The sequence below is a fragment of the Anoplopoma fimbria genome, chromosome 4 (genome assembly GCF_027596085.1).
Source record: "Anoplopoma fimbria isolate UVic2021 breed Golden Eagle Sablefish chromosome 4, Afim_UVic_2022, whole genome shotgun sequence".
Taxonomy (NCBI): domain Eukaryota; kingdom Metazoa; phylum Chordata; class Actinopteri; order Perciformes; family Anoplopomatidae; genus Anoplopoma; species Anoplopoma fimbria.
This window is the reverse complement of record NC_072452.1, coordinates 11,002,044-11,019,746: the sequence shown is the minus strand read 5'-3', so window position 1 is coordinate 11,019,746 and position 17,703 is coordinate 11,002,044. Positions and strand designations below refer to the sequence as shown.

The 17,703-nt window shown below is 38.2% G+C and overlaps 3 protein-coding genes across 4 annotated transcripts; 1 reads left to right on the top strand and 2 right to left on the bottom strand.

Annotated features, from left to right (window-relative positions):
- Nucleotides 1–274: 274 nt before the first annotated feature.
- Nucleotides 275–3,329, top strand: nudcd2 (NudC domain containing 2). Its single transcript, XM_054597481.1, has 4 exons — nucleotides 275–482; nucleotides 2,031–2,079; nucleotides 2,169–2,320; nucleotides 3,028–3,329. The coding sequence occupies exons 1-4, from the start codon at nucleotides 294–296 to the stop codon at nucleotides 3,109–3,111; spliced, it is 474 nt and encodes a 157-aa protein (XP_054453456.1). The 5' UTR covers nucleotides 275–293; the 3' UTR covers nucleotides 3,112–3,329.
- Nucleotides 3,330–3,426: 97 nt separating this feature from the next.
- Nucleotides 3,427–8,084, bottom strand: ccng1 (cyclin G1). Its single transcript, XM_054597480.1, has 6 exons — nucleotides 7,879–8,084; nucleotides 5,865–6,128; nucleotides 5,512–5,765; nucleotides 5,084–5,162; nucleotides 4,685–4,795; nucleotides 3,427–4,548 (listed from the first exon to the last, which is right to left on the bottom strand). Exons 2-6 carry the CDS (start codon nucleotides 6,126–6,128, stop codon nucleotides 4,357–4,359), a joined length of 900 nt encoding a protein of 299 aa, XP_054453455.1. The 5' UTR covers nucleotides 7,879–8,084; the 3' UTR covers nucleotides 3,427–4,356.
- Nucleotides 8,085–8,595: 511 nt separating this feature from the next.
- On the bottom strand, nucleotides 8,596–16,951 carry LOC129090010 (septin-8-A-like). Of its 2 annotated transcripts, none has more exons than XM_054597478.1 (10): nucleotides 16,872–16,951; nucleotides 15,004–15,118; nucleotides 14,665–14,860; nucleotides 13,910–14,096; nucleotides 13,657–13,818; nucleotides 13,347–13,443; nucleotides 12,996–13,164; nucleotides 12,098–12,230; nucleotides 11,810–11,997; nucleotides 8,596–9,277 (listed from the first exon to the last, which is right to left on the bottom strand). In XM_054597478.1, exons 1-10 carry the CDS (start codon nucleotides 16,899–16,901, stop codon nucleotides 9,223–9,225), a joined length of 1,332 nt encoding a protein of 443 aa, XP_054453453.1. In that variant the 5' UTR covers nucleotides 16,902–16,951; the 3' UTR covers nucleotides 8,596–9,222. The 2 variants fall into 2 exon arrangements, with proteins under 2 accessions (XP_054453453.1, XP_054453454.1); XM_054597479.1 differs by lacking the exon at nucleotides 8,596–9,277 and adding an exon at nucleotides 9,895–10,310.
- Nucleotides 16,952–17,703: the final 752 nt, after the last annotated feature.

Below are 17,703 nucleotides of genomic sequence, written 5' to 3'. Positions count from 1 at the left end.
TAACAGATTAGTAAATCCACTCCATTTTTAGACAAACAGTGGATTCTCTCTGGTTTTATTTAAAGGTCTCCAAAGTAAATTAATTAAGACAAAACTCAAGAACGACTTAAATGAAATGCAACTCCATTGATGACAATAAAGCACTGAAAAAAGTCTCACGTGTATCTCCTAAGATTAGTTTTTCTTGCTGTAGTTCATCTCATCGGACGGCAGATGGCGCTGCGGCCATAATGTTGTTGACAACCGGAACTGAAAGCTTTACTGAGAGAAGAAGAAGAAGAAGAAGCTGCAGCATGTCGGTGCACTTTGAGGAGAGGAGCGGTGTCGTCCCCTGCAAGACCCCCTGGGGCTCCTGGTACCAGACCATGGAGGAGGTGTTCATCGAGGTCAACGTGCCTAATGGGACGTCTGGCAAGGAGGTCAAGTGTCATTTGGGATCCAGAGACATCGAACTGCATGTCAAAGGGAAGGAGATGTTCAAGGTAATGTTAAACTCCCAAACTCCCAATCAACATACTTTTAAACTAAGAGAAATAGTGCGTTGTTTTTTTTAAAGTTTATGAGATCTCTTATAATTATAAACTGAATTTCTTCCTACTAGATTTTGTTTTTGATTTCCAGCTATCTAAGGGAAAGGGAAGCAACATCAAATTGACAAATGACACAAAAACAAATGAGGCAAACTACAAAACACAGAGGGCCTGTGGGTGCTGCTCAAATTATACACAGTACCAGTCAAAAGTTTGGACACACCTTCTCATTCAATGGTTTTTCTTTATTTTTTTTACATTGTAGATTAATATTGAAGACATCCAAACTATGAAGGAACACATATGGAATTATGTGGTAAACAAACAAATGCTCAACAAACCAGAATATGTTTTATATTTTAGATCCTTCAAAGTAGTTGAATGAGAAGGTGTGTCCAAACTTTTGACTGGTACTGTAAATACAAATCACAAAAAGAAGACTATCAAACCAGAGCTTTTTACAAATACAGACCAACTAAAAGAAGTCTTAGAAATAAAATCTGTGTATGATTTAACCTGTCCAAAACCCCATCATTCTAAACAGCACAGCTCCTCCTAATGTTTTATACAACAGATGATCAATATGTATATGTGTACTTTCATTAAACAAAACTATTCCTAGGATAGGATGAACTTGGGTCGCCACCATAAACAAAAACGTACACGATACATTGTCAAAGAAATAAACACAATAAATACTAAGTCATAGACACACAATAACAATAAACACCGGGCGGGGTCACTGGAGGGAAGTGCACAGCTCTATTGCAATAACAATAGGAGGCTCAGTAAAAGTATACAGTCAATAAGTAACATCAAAAACAGAATCATAGAAACATAAATTGCAAATATAACATTGCACCGGTACATCTCAAATCTGGAACATCAGGATGCCAGTCAGAGATCATACATCCTACTGTGCATACATAAAAAACACTGACCTGTTGGTTTTGACATCTCAACGCTAGAATCAGTACTCAGACCGTTTACGTAAGTAGCAGTACCACAGTGATACTTAAAAAACAATACAAGTTTAAAAGTAATAGTCTTGCATTCAAATTGTAACTTAAGTAAAGTATTATCAGAATATGGTCTGTTCTGCATATTCTATTATTAGATAACAGTAGATCACTTTTATGCTGCAGCTGGTAAAGGTGGGGCTCATTTTATCTGCTGAACATGCTGCAGTTTGACTTGTGAATATCCTCCCGGTGATCAATACTCTTATCCAAACTCATTTTAAAATATATGTATTTGTTGATCATATTTTGTGTTTTTAATTTCAAAGATTCAATTACTTGATCTCGGTCTACTCAGATAAAAAATGTGGAGACAAAAAAAAAAAATCTTCCTTCATGGAAGAGAAAAAGAGTTCTACCTTAATTAATGTTGGTACATCTTATTTTGTGACCAGTACTGAAATCAAACACTCGTGAAAAGTTTGCCTGCAAAGTGAACACTCGTATTAACTTCATAAACTCTTCTTTTACATTCTGTCAGGGAAAGTTGTTTGATACAACCATGTCTGACGAGGCTACGTGGACACTAGGTAGGTTGCATGCTCTAAGTAACACACTCATTAACTTCGACTTTAATGAACCAAAGTAACCCTTATCTCTCTTCTTTTTTTCTTCTTAGAGGACAAGTGTCTCATCCGGATCATTCTGATGAAGACTAACAGGGAGGCAGGGAACTGCTGGTCCTCCCTGCTGGAGGGGGAGTACTGTGCGAATGCCTGGGTCCAGGACCAGATGCAGAGGAAGCTCACACTGGAGAGGTTCCAGCGGGAGGTTAGTTTAATTAAGTGCCACATGAAGGGTCATGGAGTATGTGGCCAAGACATTATTACAAGTTATCAGATGCACACCTGTCTGCCTCTGCACATGGCCACATGAGGGTTACTTATTTAGCCTTGTAGATACCTCATTTTTATAAGCCAGCTCATACAAAGGGTTAGAAGTAGTGACTCAGCTTGTGTTTCCACGTTGTGTAAATCTCTTTGGCTTGTTTCTGTTTGGTATAATGTAGTTATGAATATTAATAAGACATTTATTAAAACAGAGATTTCTAATATTCTAATAAACCATCAAGTCTGTTTTTAATAAGATACTAATTAATATTTTTTTCAGAGGAAGTTTTCACATATTAGCAACCAAAAAGTTGTTCTTATTAATGACTTAACTATTCTATAAAGCATCAGAAAAGGATCTATTGAGAATTAATAAAGCCAATATTTACATTTAAGAAACTAGCTTGATTATATCACTTTGCTGCAAAAATAAAAAAGGAGAGGATAAAAGGAAAGCTGGAGCAGATGTGTCTTTTTGTCCATTTACACTTGAACAGTGCTTTCCAGGTGGTGTGAGAAATCAGATATGAATTCAGCCTCACAGCAATCAAATTCTTTGTGCATTTGTAAATTAATGAAATGCTTGCTTGCCGGGAAAGGTGGCTGCTTGGCTCCTGTTTATCGATTAATTCCATTCCTCTTTGCTAGAATCCTGGATTCGACTTCAGTGGTGCGGAGATATCTGGGAATTTTGCTGGTGGTGGTCCGGACTTCTCCAGTTTACAGAAGTGACCAGTGTCATGATGCCAAAAACCTGCAAGTTGCTGGAGATGTCACCTGTCTAATAAACACTACTGAGGACATCTATTGTGTGAAGAAGAAGAACAGAGGATTAATCAGAGCTCCTATGACGAAAAGACAAAAGGCCACACTTCAGAGCTCAAACACTGGACGGGCTACAAGACGACACTGTTTGACAAAGATATACTTTTCACAGCCGCCCTTTTATCCGGCTCGTTTGTTGCAAGCTTCATTATACAGGCAGAGCGATGGTTGATTGCCTCTGTGATGTGATGTTTTTAAATAATGAGAAGAATGCACAAGCAATAGCTTTTCAATAAAGTTTTATTGAAAGGTACAAGTACATAGGTCGACGAGATGGTGTATTCAGTAAGCCATTTTAAATTTGGGAACAAATTTATTTTTGTCACTAAAAGAAACTTCAGCTAGACAGGGAAACGCAGTACAAATTGCAATCCACATTTCCACTGCAACAACCAATTTTTTTTTTTTTTTTTTTGCTATAAGCCTTCGTATAATTGACATCAATTGTGATATATCACTCTGTGTACACAAATTAAGAATTGGTGAAAACAACTCATCTGTAACCACTGGCATTTCAGTTCAAACCGTATGGTCAACATGACAGGATCGTCATTAGCCTTACTTCACTGGAGAAAACCAGAGCTCCCTCGCCGTATCAAAATAAAAACAAAAAATCATCACCTTGGGTAGGAGTGTGCGATCAGGACATTTTAGCAACCTAGGGTGAGAGTTAAGGATTTTGGGCCCGATTTCTTTGTTTCATTTTTGCAATTCACAAAATCCTTCTCCCTCCTCTTCCACATAGTGGACTGAGGACCTAGGTGGTTCTATACTTATTTGCTTAAAACCAGCAACCCGTTCCAGGAAATACCAAACACCGTGGTACGGATTTTTTTATCAAGAACATGCTGTACACTTGTGCAAGCCACTCAACCAGGAAAGTTAAACTGAGCAGGATGGCGGTAGATAAACCTATCTGACGAAGCATTACTCCTCGTCATCGGGGCAGATCAGGAAGATTTTTAAAGCTTTTCCTTAAAGATCTCCATCATCAGTGATGAAGATCTGTAAGGAAAATAACTGGAGCTGTACGTGGGTGACCATACTGCAGGAAAATCACCCAAAAGTTACATCCATTAAGAGGACTCAGACAATTCAGGGACAGTTGCAATTTTCCCCTGCATGTAAGGTCACCCGTTCGTACCCCCAGGATTAATAGGCTGACTCAGGTATGGTGGGAAGATGAGTGATCTTGTAGTAGCTGTGCTTCAGCTGGCGTGCAGTTCTTCCCGAAATAGTCCAGCGAAGCCTCTGGCTGTTGGGCTTGGAGCACCTGGTGGTAGAATATTCAGCCAGGCATTTTCCAACAAACTCCCGCACACAAACCAGGTCCCCGTCTCTGATCTGCATAAATGAAACAACAGGTGGAAAATAAAATAAAAATGTATGGTTAATTATTGCCACTAATCCTAACATCAAGCAATCTTTGGGTTCAAACCAGACAAAGCTACCCAAAAAGATAGAAACAGTTGGTACTTACATTCAGCTGCTGCTGCAGTCCTTTCAGGGCCTCTGCTATTTTCTCAGTGTACTCAGGGTCGTGTTGTTCCTGGGCCTCATAACACAGGAGAGCCATGGCCAGCAGAGATGGCTGCAGAGAAACAGATTAAAGGTTTTTCATCACAATTCAACTTTAAACAGTTAAAATGTTGTCTAAGAAAACACAACATTTAAAAAAAATGACTATGCTCAACACAGATTGACTACTTTATAGCTGTACTACCACTACAAATATGAAAGCTTTTTGAATTTAAGTCAAATGGTTGGCAAAGTGGATCTGCATGCCACTTAGACATTATGAAATAGTCTAAAACAATATAATTCCAACTGGATATGAACCACCTTTTAAAATGTTGACAGACAGGTTATTTTGGCCTACCTTTATTTTGGAGAAGACAAATGAGCAGTGACAGGCTTTCAGTTGAGCCTCCAGTCTCTCAAGGCTCAGTATCTGCTGGCTGTGAGAAAGAGAATGCTTTTAGTGTCAAGATGGCAACTTATGTTGGAGGCAGAGATCAGTAGATTAGACATAAATCTTCCCACGACAGTTTAGTGGAAAAATTACAACAACATAATATCACTATTATTATTTTTAACAGATTTTCAAAATTGTTTTCTAACACTGTCCGACTCATATGTCTATACATTTACATGGTTTTCACATAGGACAGTGTCTGCTGGCTTTAAAACATTTTGCCTAGTATTCTCTATAAAGCCAAATAAGAGAAGACACATTTTAGTAGAGTAAATATAATCGCGTTGAGTCATGGTTCAGCCCTGCAGGTTGATGTGACCGTCTGTCCTTACCTCTCAGCGTCGAGCTGCTTCTGGATGTGGCTGTGAAAGAGACGGAGAAAGCGGAGGGCTGTGGGGGCCTTCACCTTCCAGTAGAGCTTCTCCATGATGATCTTCTCCATCCTCATCATGTCAGACACTGTAAAGCGCTTCTGACTGATGCGGATCAGTTCGTTGGCCAGGGGCACGTTCTTCTCCTCTTCTGCAGACTTCACAGCAATGTAGAAGCAGCACAAGCCCACGCAGGACAGGTGCTTTGGTTGAATCTGGGAAGGACAGGGAAAGGAAATTAGAATATTAAACAACCGTTGCTATTTCTAGACAGCCAGCAAAATGTTCTTTTCAGGCATTAATGTATTACAAACCTTCATCACGGAGAGGAATCGATCCAACAAGCTGATGGCCAGTGAGAAGGTCTCCGAGCTGAAACCAAAGAACCTGGTCAGAGAGAGCAGGTCCTTCACCTCCAGCTCCCTCAGTCTGCTGGTCATCCTGAGTCCGTTGTCCTGGGAGCTCTCGATGAGCCTCAAGCCGCTCAGCTTTGGTTGGTACCGGCCCTCAAGATCTGTCAGGGACTTCAGCTGAACTGCAAAGGGCAGTGCTCCGGGTTCTGTCACTGTGTCAAGCATCTGTGCAGATAGGGAAACAAAGCTGAAGAATACTGACTGAATCCAACTGAAACACAATATTTTGACTGCAGGTCTCAGTACCGATAATGTGACAAAAGTGTGTTTATGTCTATAGAAATATGTGAAATAGGTATGGCTATATCTACATATGGTAGAGAAGGAACGCTTAGCTGATTAAATGCCTATTAGCCTATATATATATATATATATACATACACACACACAAAACTATATAGTGTGTCCAATACACATATGGATGCTTTCATAAGACATTGCGTTCGTGGATACGCTGGCCAAGCAGGTAGACATAAACAGTTTAACTCTGCTATAACATTAAAATAAGTTAATAATTTGCATTTGTAAACTTAGGCCAGAAAATTATAGCAGTGATAACATTAAGAAAAACCAACTCTGTAGCCTTTTCTCTTCGAATATCCTAGAATAAATGTCAACTATCCAATGTATTTATACCACTGCCCCTCGCATACATGAAACATATACAGTACCAGTCAAAAGTTTGGACACACCTTCTCATTCAACTACTTTGAAGAATCTAAAAATATAAAACATATTCTGGTTTGTTGAGCATTTGTTTGTTTACCACATAATTCCATATGTGTTCCTTCATAGTTTAGTCTTCAATATTAATCTACAATGTAGAATAAAGAAAAATAAAGAAAAACCATTGAATGAGAAGGTGTCCAAACTTTTGACTGGTACTGTATATAAATAAAGACTGAAGACGAATTGTAAATGTATTATTGCATTTTTTGTATATTAACATGTAGTGATTAAAAATGGCCATGAAAACAAATCAAATATGATAGAATTCAACTAAAGTAGAGCTATATGTGTATGTTTTTTTATTATAAATTGAGTTAAGTTCAACACTTTATTACATTATTTTCAGTAATACACATAAACACTTTATTTTCCTCTTTACTAGGCCTTTATGTTAGCCTAAAGAATAGTGTTTCAAATTATGAAAAAAAAATTCCCCACAATTAATCTTTACAGTAAGCCTAAAAGTGTAATGTTGTTGTGACATTAGATAAGAACCACAATCAAATTCATTGCCAAAGTAATCAAATGGTTGCTTTACTTCAAAAGAGAGATAGTTAAACACATATATGTACAAATGGATTAGGGGTGTGTGTTGCTCAAGAGTCACAGACATGGGAGTGTTTCCAAATTTGTAAGTTATCCAGTAACAAGCCTTCCCCTAGCAGCTGTCCTTGAACTGGACTGAACTGGAAAAGGCAGGGGAGGGGGCTGGGCTGGGTGGGGGGGAGGTAACTTTAAACATGGGAAACATTACACAACAGACACATATCAAACTATTTGTAATAAGACATTAATACAACTTTCTTATAGGAATCACTCATTGAAGAAACATGTGTGACAGTAGTGTGGGCTTCCCATCAGAGGGGACCAGGCCATGCTGGTTACAGGGTGTCATGTCGGGGCATGTCCCTGCAGCACACACCCATGGAGAGCAAACGCAGAGCCTGGTGACAACAAACCCGACGAGAGAGCATAGTTTAAACCTATCAGACACGGGGATGTGTGCATTACATCCATGTCACGTGGTGCTCCATGGCAGTGAAGGGCTGATCTGAAGCTACAAATGCTAATGCTAACACCACTTCCTATTGGTCACAAAGTAAGGTCTTTTACAGATGTGTTTACATAATCCCACTTCAAATGAACACGTGATTAGTCAACATGATAAAGAAGGAGGTTAACTTACCTTTGGTGAAGTTACGTTGCCTTTAATATGATGGAAAAAAACAGGGAAAAAAACAGCCTCCACGCACTTTCAATGAGGGATTGAACAGATGTTTAAAAAATAAAAAAATTTAAGTGTGAACTTTCACTAAAGAAAGTTTTAAGTGTAGTTAATTTCTGCCTATGCACACCCCCTACCCTTGGAGTGAAGCGATGGGGAAAAGGGCAGTCTGGGTATCTATGCAGGGACTAAACCAGACCCGTGATCAAACACGTCGAGCGTTCATTGGTCAACGGCGGACGTCATTCCTGGTTCTACATTCCTATTGGATATATTTCCTGCCATCCACATTTAAGTCCCGCCCTGTTCATGCTGGCGGCCAATCGCAGATAGGGAGGCGGGACCTTAGGGAAAATTGCGACCTACTGTGTCTAATCTAATGATGTGCAAAAATTAAGGAGAAGGCAATAACAGAAAACAGCTCAATTGATGGGGAATATTTTTGGAAAAATGTGCAGGATTTATTAAAATGTAATATATTGTTGTTTGTTTTCTTAAGCCAGGCATTATTATAGCATGCTGCCATTTTTTTTTATTTTTTTTTAAAGGGCGTCTGCTGGAAGGTTTCTGGAACAGTCCAGATGGACCCTGATCCTGCTGGACTACACCCTGCCGTCCCCAACCTGTGGACACATTTTCTGTCTTCAGTACAATGATGAAGATGACGAGGCACGTTTTCAAAAGTCTTTATTACATCAGGATATACAAATCTGCAAGTGGTCCCACAAAGACTCACCATATAGATCTACTCACATAAAGAGATTTAATCCTGAATTTCTATACATCCAGGCTGAATAAAATATTTCTAAGTAGATATGTTTGACACAACATAAGGGTTGACATGTTTGCATGATAGGACAACTTTTAAAATGATTAAATATAAGGTTATATTTGTACCATGACAGATTTAAAGTGCTTGTAAATCATAATGTAATGTATAATCCCTACAACATTTTACAGCAATATCATGTCACTTTATAACATATATGTCACAGTGTAATTTGTCATCAGTCAAAAACTACAAGCATAGAATAGCGGATAAATAAAGGTAGCACATTTAGTACAAAAAGATTAGAGATTTTGGCAATGATCTTTTAATACATTTAGGAGTGAAGGTTAGGAGCCATGCAGAGACCATGCTACGCTGCTTAGAAGCTTAAATGTTAATGTTAGTAGACATGGAAGACTTCTGGCTGAATCACTTCCAGGGATTTTAAGTGCATTTCTATAAAATTGTTATTTGACATTGTAAAAATAATACACTTGATTGTTAATCTGTGATCTTTTGATGTGGTAGAAAGTCTTCTAATTCAAATTCCTTCCTGAGGTTAAGGAGCACGCAGATGGAAGACTAAAGAAGCTATGAGAAGGAAAGAAAAACCATGTTATTTATCCGAACAAACAGCTCTAATCATTAAAGTCATTAGACAAACCTCGACAAGATGAGAAATATTAAAGTTTAGTGCAAATGGTAATATGGTGTAATGAGCATTTTGTTATTTGTCCTATTTGCTTCCATCGAGTGAAGGCAAAATCACAACTGAAACTTGATAATGCTTTTACAGAAACACTGTTAACCGAACTCAATCAGTTTTGGTACGTCATGACGAGTACGAGTGAAATATGAAATGCTTTGTATCATACAAATGACTGACGTGATGGGTAGTCACAGAGAACAGAGAGTTTAAGAGGAATGGTTCAGCTGACAAACACATAAACTGATGCTCTGTTTGGTTTTCCATTGACATTATTTATTTTAATATAAATAATGGCAACATATTTGCTCATTTTCAGACTCACTGTAAATTAATTATTAATTAATTAATTCACTTTATAACTGTGCATAGAGTGGTTTTAGACAATTCAATTATCTCACCACTGCTTACTATCTAAAACTACCAACAATTAAAAAAACAATTATCAATATTCATATGTACATTATTAGAAAATTCATTCCTAAAAAATCCTGATGGAGACCATTCAACTTGTGAATAATTGCACATGTTAAAACATAAAATAGAATACAGTCATAGGTTCAAGTCAGTCGCTAACTAAAAGTGTGATGTTCCATAACAGGACATGAACACACATTCATGGCAAGGACATAAAACAACACAAGCTACATGTTATGAAAACAGTCCACGGATTGTGTGTCTAGCAGACTCATCATTAGGGACAAATCAAATACACTTTGATCCATAAATATACAGTGGCTTATAGCCATCACATATTTCAGGCTGACATACATGCAGAGTCACTGTGAATGGTCCACACATACAGTGTCAGTAAGAAATGTCAGATCAGACATAAATTACTGACACTCTCACTCTCTCTCTTCCAATGCTGATGGCAGACACATTCCTGGTTTCCTGGATGTTTGATCCATAAATCAACTGAAAGGGGAAAAGAAATAAGACAGAGTATGGGAAAAAGAAAAAATGAAGGATTTGAGGAATGATGAATGAATGAATGAAATGAGTATGCTACAGTATTTTGGTGGGAACTTATTTAAGAACTTCCTTTCCATAGACTAACAGTTTAAGCTATGTTTAGAGTCAGACTGGCAGCCCAACTCCAGTTTTTGACATTAAAACATTTAAATCAGATTGTTAAAAAAGATTATTGTTGAAAGCAATTTCTCCAAATGAGATTTAGGCTACATTCAAAGGTGAAATAAGAAACTGAATTTGTGGAAATGCTTCTCAATGTTGTCACTCAAATCAAGAGTTTAAACTCTCTTTAATGTCATATCCAACAAAACACATGACACTGACACCATCCTAGAGCACAGCTAACTAACCATGAGTTCACCAACGAAAATGGTTGCATATATAAATCATCTTTTTCCGGTCACTAATGCTGCCTGGTGATACAGAGAAGAGAATGTCAGCTTTTTTGTTTGCATCCTGGCAAAACAACCCTTTTTTAAACCACAGCAACCAAACCAAACCAACTTTAACGTTTAATTTACACATGAAAGCTTTTCCTCATTAATTACTCATCTTTCTCTAAAGCACCTTTTCTCAAACTGGGTTATAAGGCATAGCCAGAAGGATCATCAGCTACAGTATTTTTAGAGGTAAAACAAAAGAAACCTGTTGAAATCACATATTGTGCCTTGTGCGGCATTACACTGACTTAATGCATTTGGTACTCTTAACATTTTCACACCTGGTAGGACATTAAAGCCCGTACAAACTGCCATTAACAGGGAAAACCTCTGAAGGAACTAGGCTTTCATTTTTATTAATGTGTTTCTATTTTACTAATCATTAAGACAGCTTTGTGATTGAGGATTTTCAAGGATAATCTTGAGCCTTAAGCTGTGTATGTACATTTTGAGCGTATATAATTGATCCTGACATATAATGCTTCCACCTGCAGAAATGATTACGGCTCTATGTAGGATGTCTAAGTATCATCAGCGTTGGGCTTGGCGTGAGCATCGGTGAGACCAGTCGAATGTAAACAGAAGTGCCCCTGCCTGAGATACAGTCTGGCAGGTCAGCCTGCAGAGACATAAGCATCAGGCTGTGTCATGCAAGCTGTGACCCTTTCTGCTATGTCTGGGCACACGGTGTCAGTCTGAATCTGTTCCTGTATCAGTTTCTGAGCCAACATGGCTTCTGGGAAAATAACAGTATCTCATTAATCACATTGTACACCTCCCCCCTCTGTCCGATCATCGCTACATAGACTGGCTTAGAGAACACAAGCCCATAGCTTGTGAATATAATATATGTGTGACATTAAACAAATTATTCATAAATTGGCTGAAATATTTTAGTTTTACTATATAGTGGTTTTACCGCATGCTCTGACGGCAATGGTGTACGAAAGGAATCACTTGAGCAGCACTGCAAAACAAATACCAACAGAAAATTTGACTTACTTCTTCTTGTCCTTGTCCTTCTTGAATGGTTGCGAGCAGCCTTGGAGAGCCTGTCCCATCAGCGTCTCAGCTGCAACCTTTCTTCTGTTGAAGGCATTCATTTCTTCCTCCAGTTCTCGTCTTTTCTCCTCCAGATTCCTCTTTTCTTCCTGGTGCATCCGCTTGAGCTGCTCAAACCTATCGTGAAGCTAGAGATGATGATGTTGATTAGAATGGGAAAAATGTGAGACAGACCAAATATGGTATATTTTGAGATAGTAGTTAATTTATGATCATGTCAATCCTCACCTCTTTTTCCTTTTCTTTCAGCTCTGCTTCTGTTTCCTTTACTTTGTTGACAAACATCTGTCTCATTTCTTCCTCTTTGCGCTGCAGATCCACAAGGAACTCCTTCCTCTTGGCTTCGTATGTCTCCTGAAGGCTTAAGATCAGAGTAAAAGCAATGTTAAGATCAGTTTAATACCTTAGTGGACAGGTTAAGTCCAGGAGCTGGTTGCTCCAGGCAGAACTGGAGCAATAAAAGTAAAAAACAGTCTAAAACAAAAATGTTATTTTACAGTTGGTGATGACTTACTGTTTACAAAGTTGATCCGTTTTGACTGGACAGCACTACCGATGTTCCCGGGTAAGCACATTACTTTAGTCTTCACTAGCTATGACATTCCTTAAGCTTAAATGATGCAACCTGATTAAGTGAATAACTAGTGAGTAATTAAGCTAGTAGTCACTAAGAACTTACAAGGGGCTTTACAAACAAACAGGTTTATAAATAGCTGGGTCAACCTAATCTTGAACTCTATCCAGGGGTAAAACAACTAACATATCGTGTGACATTTCATGAATGCAGAAACTGGGGTTACTGAAGCCTATATTAGGAAGATGCCAGTGACTAATCTCTGGATGAATTTATGAAGGCACTTAAATATAACATAACTATAATAGTAAAATATATAACCAAATAAAAACAATTATTTATACTTAAGTTAAATAATTCAACTAGAGTCCAGATTGACAAGAAAATCTCATCCTATTCTAAATCATATAAACAATGATTGTAATGTGCTGTTCATCGAACCAAGTAATTCATCAGCACGGTTTTATACATCATAAGAGAGCATAGTTTTTTTGCAGTCCCAAAGAAGTAAGTTGTCCAGCTGCATTACATCACTTCTACAGCTAATTTCACCTGAACGACTGGCTGTCCGGGTCTGTGTCCTTGAAGCCCATCTCTTCTAGCTTGCAGCGACGGTAGAGCTCATAGTGTCGAGCGTGTGTTTGCTCCCGGAGATCCTCCATGTTCACACGCAGTAGCATCTCTCTCAGCTTCACAAAATCACAATGGTTTTCATTCTCCACTGGATAAAATAAAAAAAAGAAGCTTGGTCATTTTGCACTTACTGAAAATCTGAAATGAAAGCTCAAGCTCATAAAAACAGAATCATGATATCATGTTTATATCTAAATAATTCAGCAGCATGCATTTTTATTTAACGCTTGCTACTTTATGATGCTTGTAAGATCAGTTCAGCCAACTCACCCTGTACTGATCCCCAGGGGTACAGCCTTGCTTTCACCATCTTATTTCCCACTTTTACGTCTTCTAAACTACCGACCACAGCAAAGGGAAGATGAGTCTGTAATGTAAAGTAGTGAAATTGTTACAATATGTTTGAAATGATATTACTGTTGTTATGCGGTAGAATATCAACACAATACTTGGTTGTTACGATATTGAAGAATATAGTGTTGGAGAAAGTGAAAATGCATATTATTTTGTCAAATACACAGTATGTGCAAAATATCTTGTTTTAGACATTGTTTTATGTCTTTGTGTTTCTAGGACTCACATTCATGGAGGTGTTTATCTCTGCAACAGCTTCATCCTCTGTGGGGAACTGATAAATCTGTACTCCATTACTGACCAGCTCACTCATAATCTTGATCTTCAATTTGTCCAGTTCGCTCTTGGAAACCGTGTCTGCCTTTGCAATAACTGGGATGATGTTCACCTGCATGGAAAAACCAAAATATGAGTGACAGACTGAGGAACAAGTGACATTGACTGCTGAAATACACAGAGAAAGATTCTGTATTATTCACCTTGCTGTCCAGTTTCTTCATTGTGACGAGATCAAGAGACTTCAGGGAGTGTCCGGTGGGAGCGATGAAATACAGGCAGATGTGGATTCTTGTGTCATGGCAGTTAAATAAGGAGCGTTTTATTTTTAGCTCCTCCTCAAGAAACCTTTCAAACTGGGTATCAATATACTCAAGAATGGGTTTGTAGCTGCACAGAGAGACAGTACAAGACATAAAACATGAGCATTATTATTTTATCCTTTCATGCAAGAACAAAAAACTGCACATCACTTTCCTTGTTGTTTGAAGGCATGTTCGTATCCTGGATACAAACTCTGCAACTACAGTCTCAAAGCCAAGAATGCCCGCTTTCCTACTCCCTGCTGTTGGAGCGCTCAACTGCCTATTTAGTTTGCATTAGTTCTACCAGTCATTCCCATATTTCCCTTTTTCCCACCCAATTCACATGCCAGAAACAGCCCAGCTCTCTTTCTCAAGTCCATACTGTGTCCATAAGTGTGTTGGCAGCAGTAACAAGGCAAGGGGGAAATGATTAATAGCTGTTGCTGAACTAACCAAGAACAATTCTAAGAATTGTTAAAGATCAGTATTAAAACTGCACTTAAAATGCCTGTAAAAAGTTTTCTATAACATTTAAACAACATTGCATATTTTCCTTCCATCATGCAGGACAGTTTAGTAATTTATTTTTAATATCTCCCTGGAAAGCATTCATTCTAATTAAAAGTCAAACAAACATCTCTGAGAATCTGTACCTTTGTTCTTTGTTGATCTGGTCTCCAAACCCTACAGTGTGCACAATGGTCAGCTTGAGGTTGACATTGCTCTCCTGCAGATCGTAGGTTTGTGGGCGTAGCTGCACCTCACTCTGATAGTGGCTGGCTTCCTCATTTTCAAATGTTGTATTGAAAAGAGTGTTCATTAATGTTGACTTGCCTATCCCGGTCTCACCTTTAATAAAGAGAAAATGACACATGGTGAACAGAGATGAGGGAAAACTGGGTGTAGTATTACTGCTCTAAATTCCAAAAGAATGCTTGTCATGTTTATAGCACTAACTTTGGATCATGAACTCCTCCTGGGTTCAGACATACCTACGCAGAGGATGTTGAAGCAGAATCCCTGTGCAACTGATTTACTGACCAACTGATCTGGAAGACTGTCAAAGCCCACATGACCTCCGAGCTCCAGGTTTCGCTTTTCTTCATGCTGTTTGAAAAACAGGCAGGACATAGAATCAATAAAACAAACAACATGGCAGCAAAATTTTTAACATATTCACAATAATGACAAAAGTCTATCAAATAAAATGACGAGGTTAAAGAGCTCCTTCTGTCAGATCCCATCCCCACATTCTGCCTTCAAGCTTAAAAGCATTCTTTGCAAATGAGGTCATCGCTCCCTTTCACTTTACACACTGAATAGTCCGACCTATAAAAAGGTTCGGTCTCAATATCACAAACTCAAATCTCACTTTAGAGACACGCTAATCTGGAAAAAAAAAAAAAGCTATGAGAATCATATGAGTTGTGCAGCACAGATGTCATTATTTACATTGTGTGTCTTGTGTCTGTTTATAAAGCTTCAGTATCAGGGCTTAGCGTAAGTTCAAAGCTGCTGACAGTAAGGGTTTTTGATTATATTCAGGCTGTACTTATGTATTAGAAATATTCATATCATTTATTAGTTTGTTGATTGATAGATTAATCAATTACTCTATTAAATGTAAAAGAATAGCCCCAAAACTATTTCAGAGTCCAGATTTTATGTTTTGCTTTACCAACGGTAAAAAAAAAGAGCTATTTAATTTATAATGATTGAAACAGGAAAAACTAACATTTTGAGAAACAAAAAAAAGGTCTTTGCTTAATAATGACCTAAACAGTTAATTGATGATCAAAAAAGTTGCTGATTATTTTTCTCTTGATCGACTACTCAATTAACAATTGACAGCACTACTTTTACTTGTGTTTGAAGAATTGATTCTAAGCTAATACAAATATGATGACACTCACTGTGCATATAACCCAACCATCATATTGTCTGTCATATCCATGTTCATTATATATAACAAGAAATGCATCAAGGCATTTGAATCTCAACATAATATCACAGACTATATATACGAATGTATTTCGCCTTGGCTGTATAAGCTGAGAGCTGTTTTATCCCTCCTATACCAGCTACATCCTGATATACTGGCATCTTGTTAAAGGGCTCAACATGAGGATCAGGATGTGTTCAATACCACAATCATCCGTTTTCTGGCCCTCTCTCTTCACAAACACACACACAAAAACACACACACACATACCCACACAAACACACAAAGAGCTCTTTATCTCGATGCTTCACTGGGTTGGGAGGACATCCAAACTGCTTGCTGCCCTGGTACCCATAACTCCCCTTCACAGACAAACACAAACACACCACCTCAACAAAGTCCTCCATCATTTCCAATGCAACCTGTAAACAGGAGACTTAATACCATGATGGCTTTTTTAAACAACACATTTCATACATAATTACTTATTTTTTTTGCAGAGCAGTCTTGAGGAGCTATAGCTGCCACTTTAGGAAGCTGCTACTTATGTTTATCCTCTTAACTTCCTGTCTTACTGCCTGCTGTCCTGTGTTTCTGCTCCTGTCCACTCAGCACCCGTGTCCACCTGTCCCAGTGTTGACATGGTAAACAGCAAAGTGTTGATGCACACGCTGCGTGCGGGTTTCATGCTGCACAGTTGGATGCCGAAGTGCGCTTTTTTGTTGTTTTTTATCATCCTGCACGGCTCCACAGATTGCACGCATCATGCACGACAACGATGCATCGTTTCTACTGAATCAAACTCCGTCGTTATCCCGCGTCATCACCACATCTCATTACCACCACCTTGCCTTCACGTACACCTTTCTATTCTGACGACACCGAGTCATGAGTCAGACAGCAGACCATCATACTTACTGCGAAAACATCTACATCGTTGGCCGCCATCGTCAGAAGTGTCTGTGTGCAGAAATGATCCCTCTTCCAGCAGACCTGCTCTCCACATTGAACACGGACGGAGTAGCACTGCTTTCAATATGGCCACTTGGAGGCAACACCCCCTCGGTGCTGGAGGGCGACACTACAGCAGCTAAAGCATCATTATTATATTCCTTTATCCAGCCTTCATTCTAACTATTTATTTTTGTTTGTCTGTTTACTTGGACAGATTTAGGCAAGGAAACGACAAGGTATCACAGAAATAATAGGTTAGGCTGCAGTAATAGCCTACTTTGTAACAGATTATCTCCATTTTTAGTTCAGAATTTTGTTTTATTATTTTATTTTAATCAAGCTTGAAACTGAATGATAAGCCACCATGAGGATCAGGATGTGTTCAATCCCACAATCATCCGTTTTCTGGCCTCACAAACACACACATATACAGTATTACCTAAATGTAATTGACAATTAGTAATTCATTTTCAAGATGAAGACTTTACATTCAACATGTATTACTAACTAAACTCTCTAAAATTAGCTTCACACCAGTTACAACAGATAGACATAAAAGCATAAATAATATTCATCTTATAATACGCAGAACCTCCTATAGGTTCTCTATAATATATTCAGAACCTATGAATGTAGGACTGAATGAAGTATTGTAACATTGAGGTTTAAAAATAAAAATATTTTCACACATTTGATTGTGGTTCTTATCTAATGTCACAATTCCACGTTTAGGCTTACTGTAAAGATTAATTGTGGGGAAACATTTTTTCATAATTTGAAACACTATTCTTTAGGC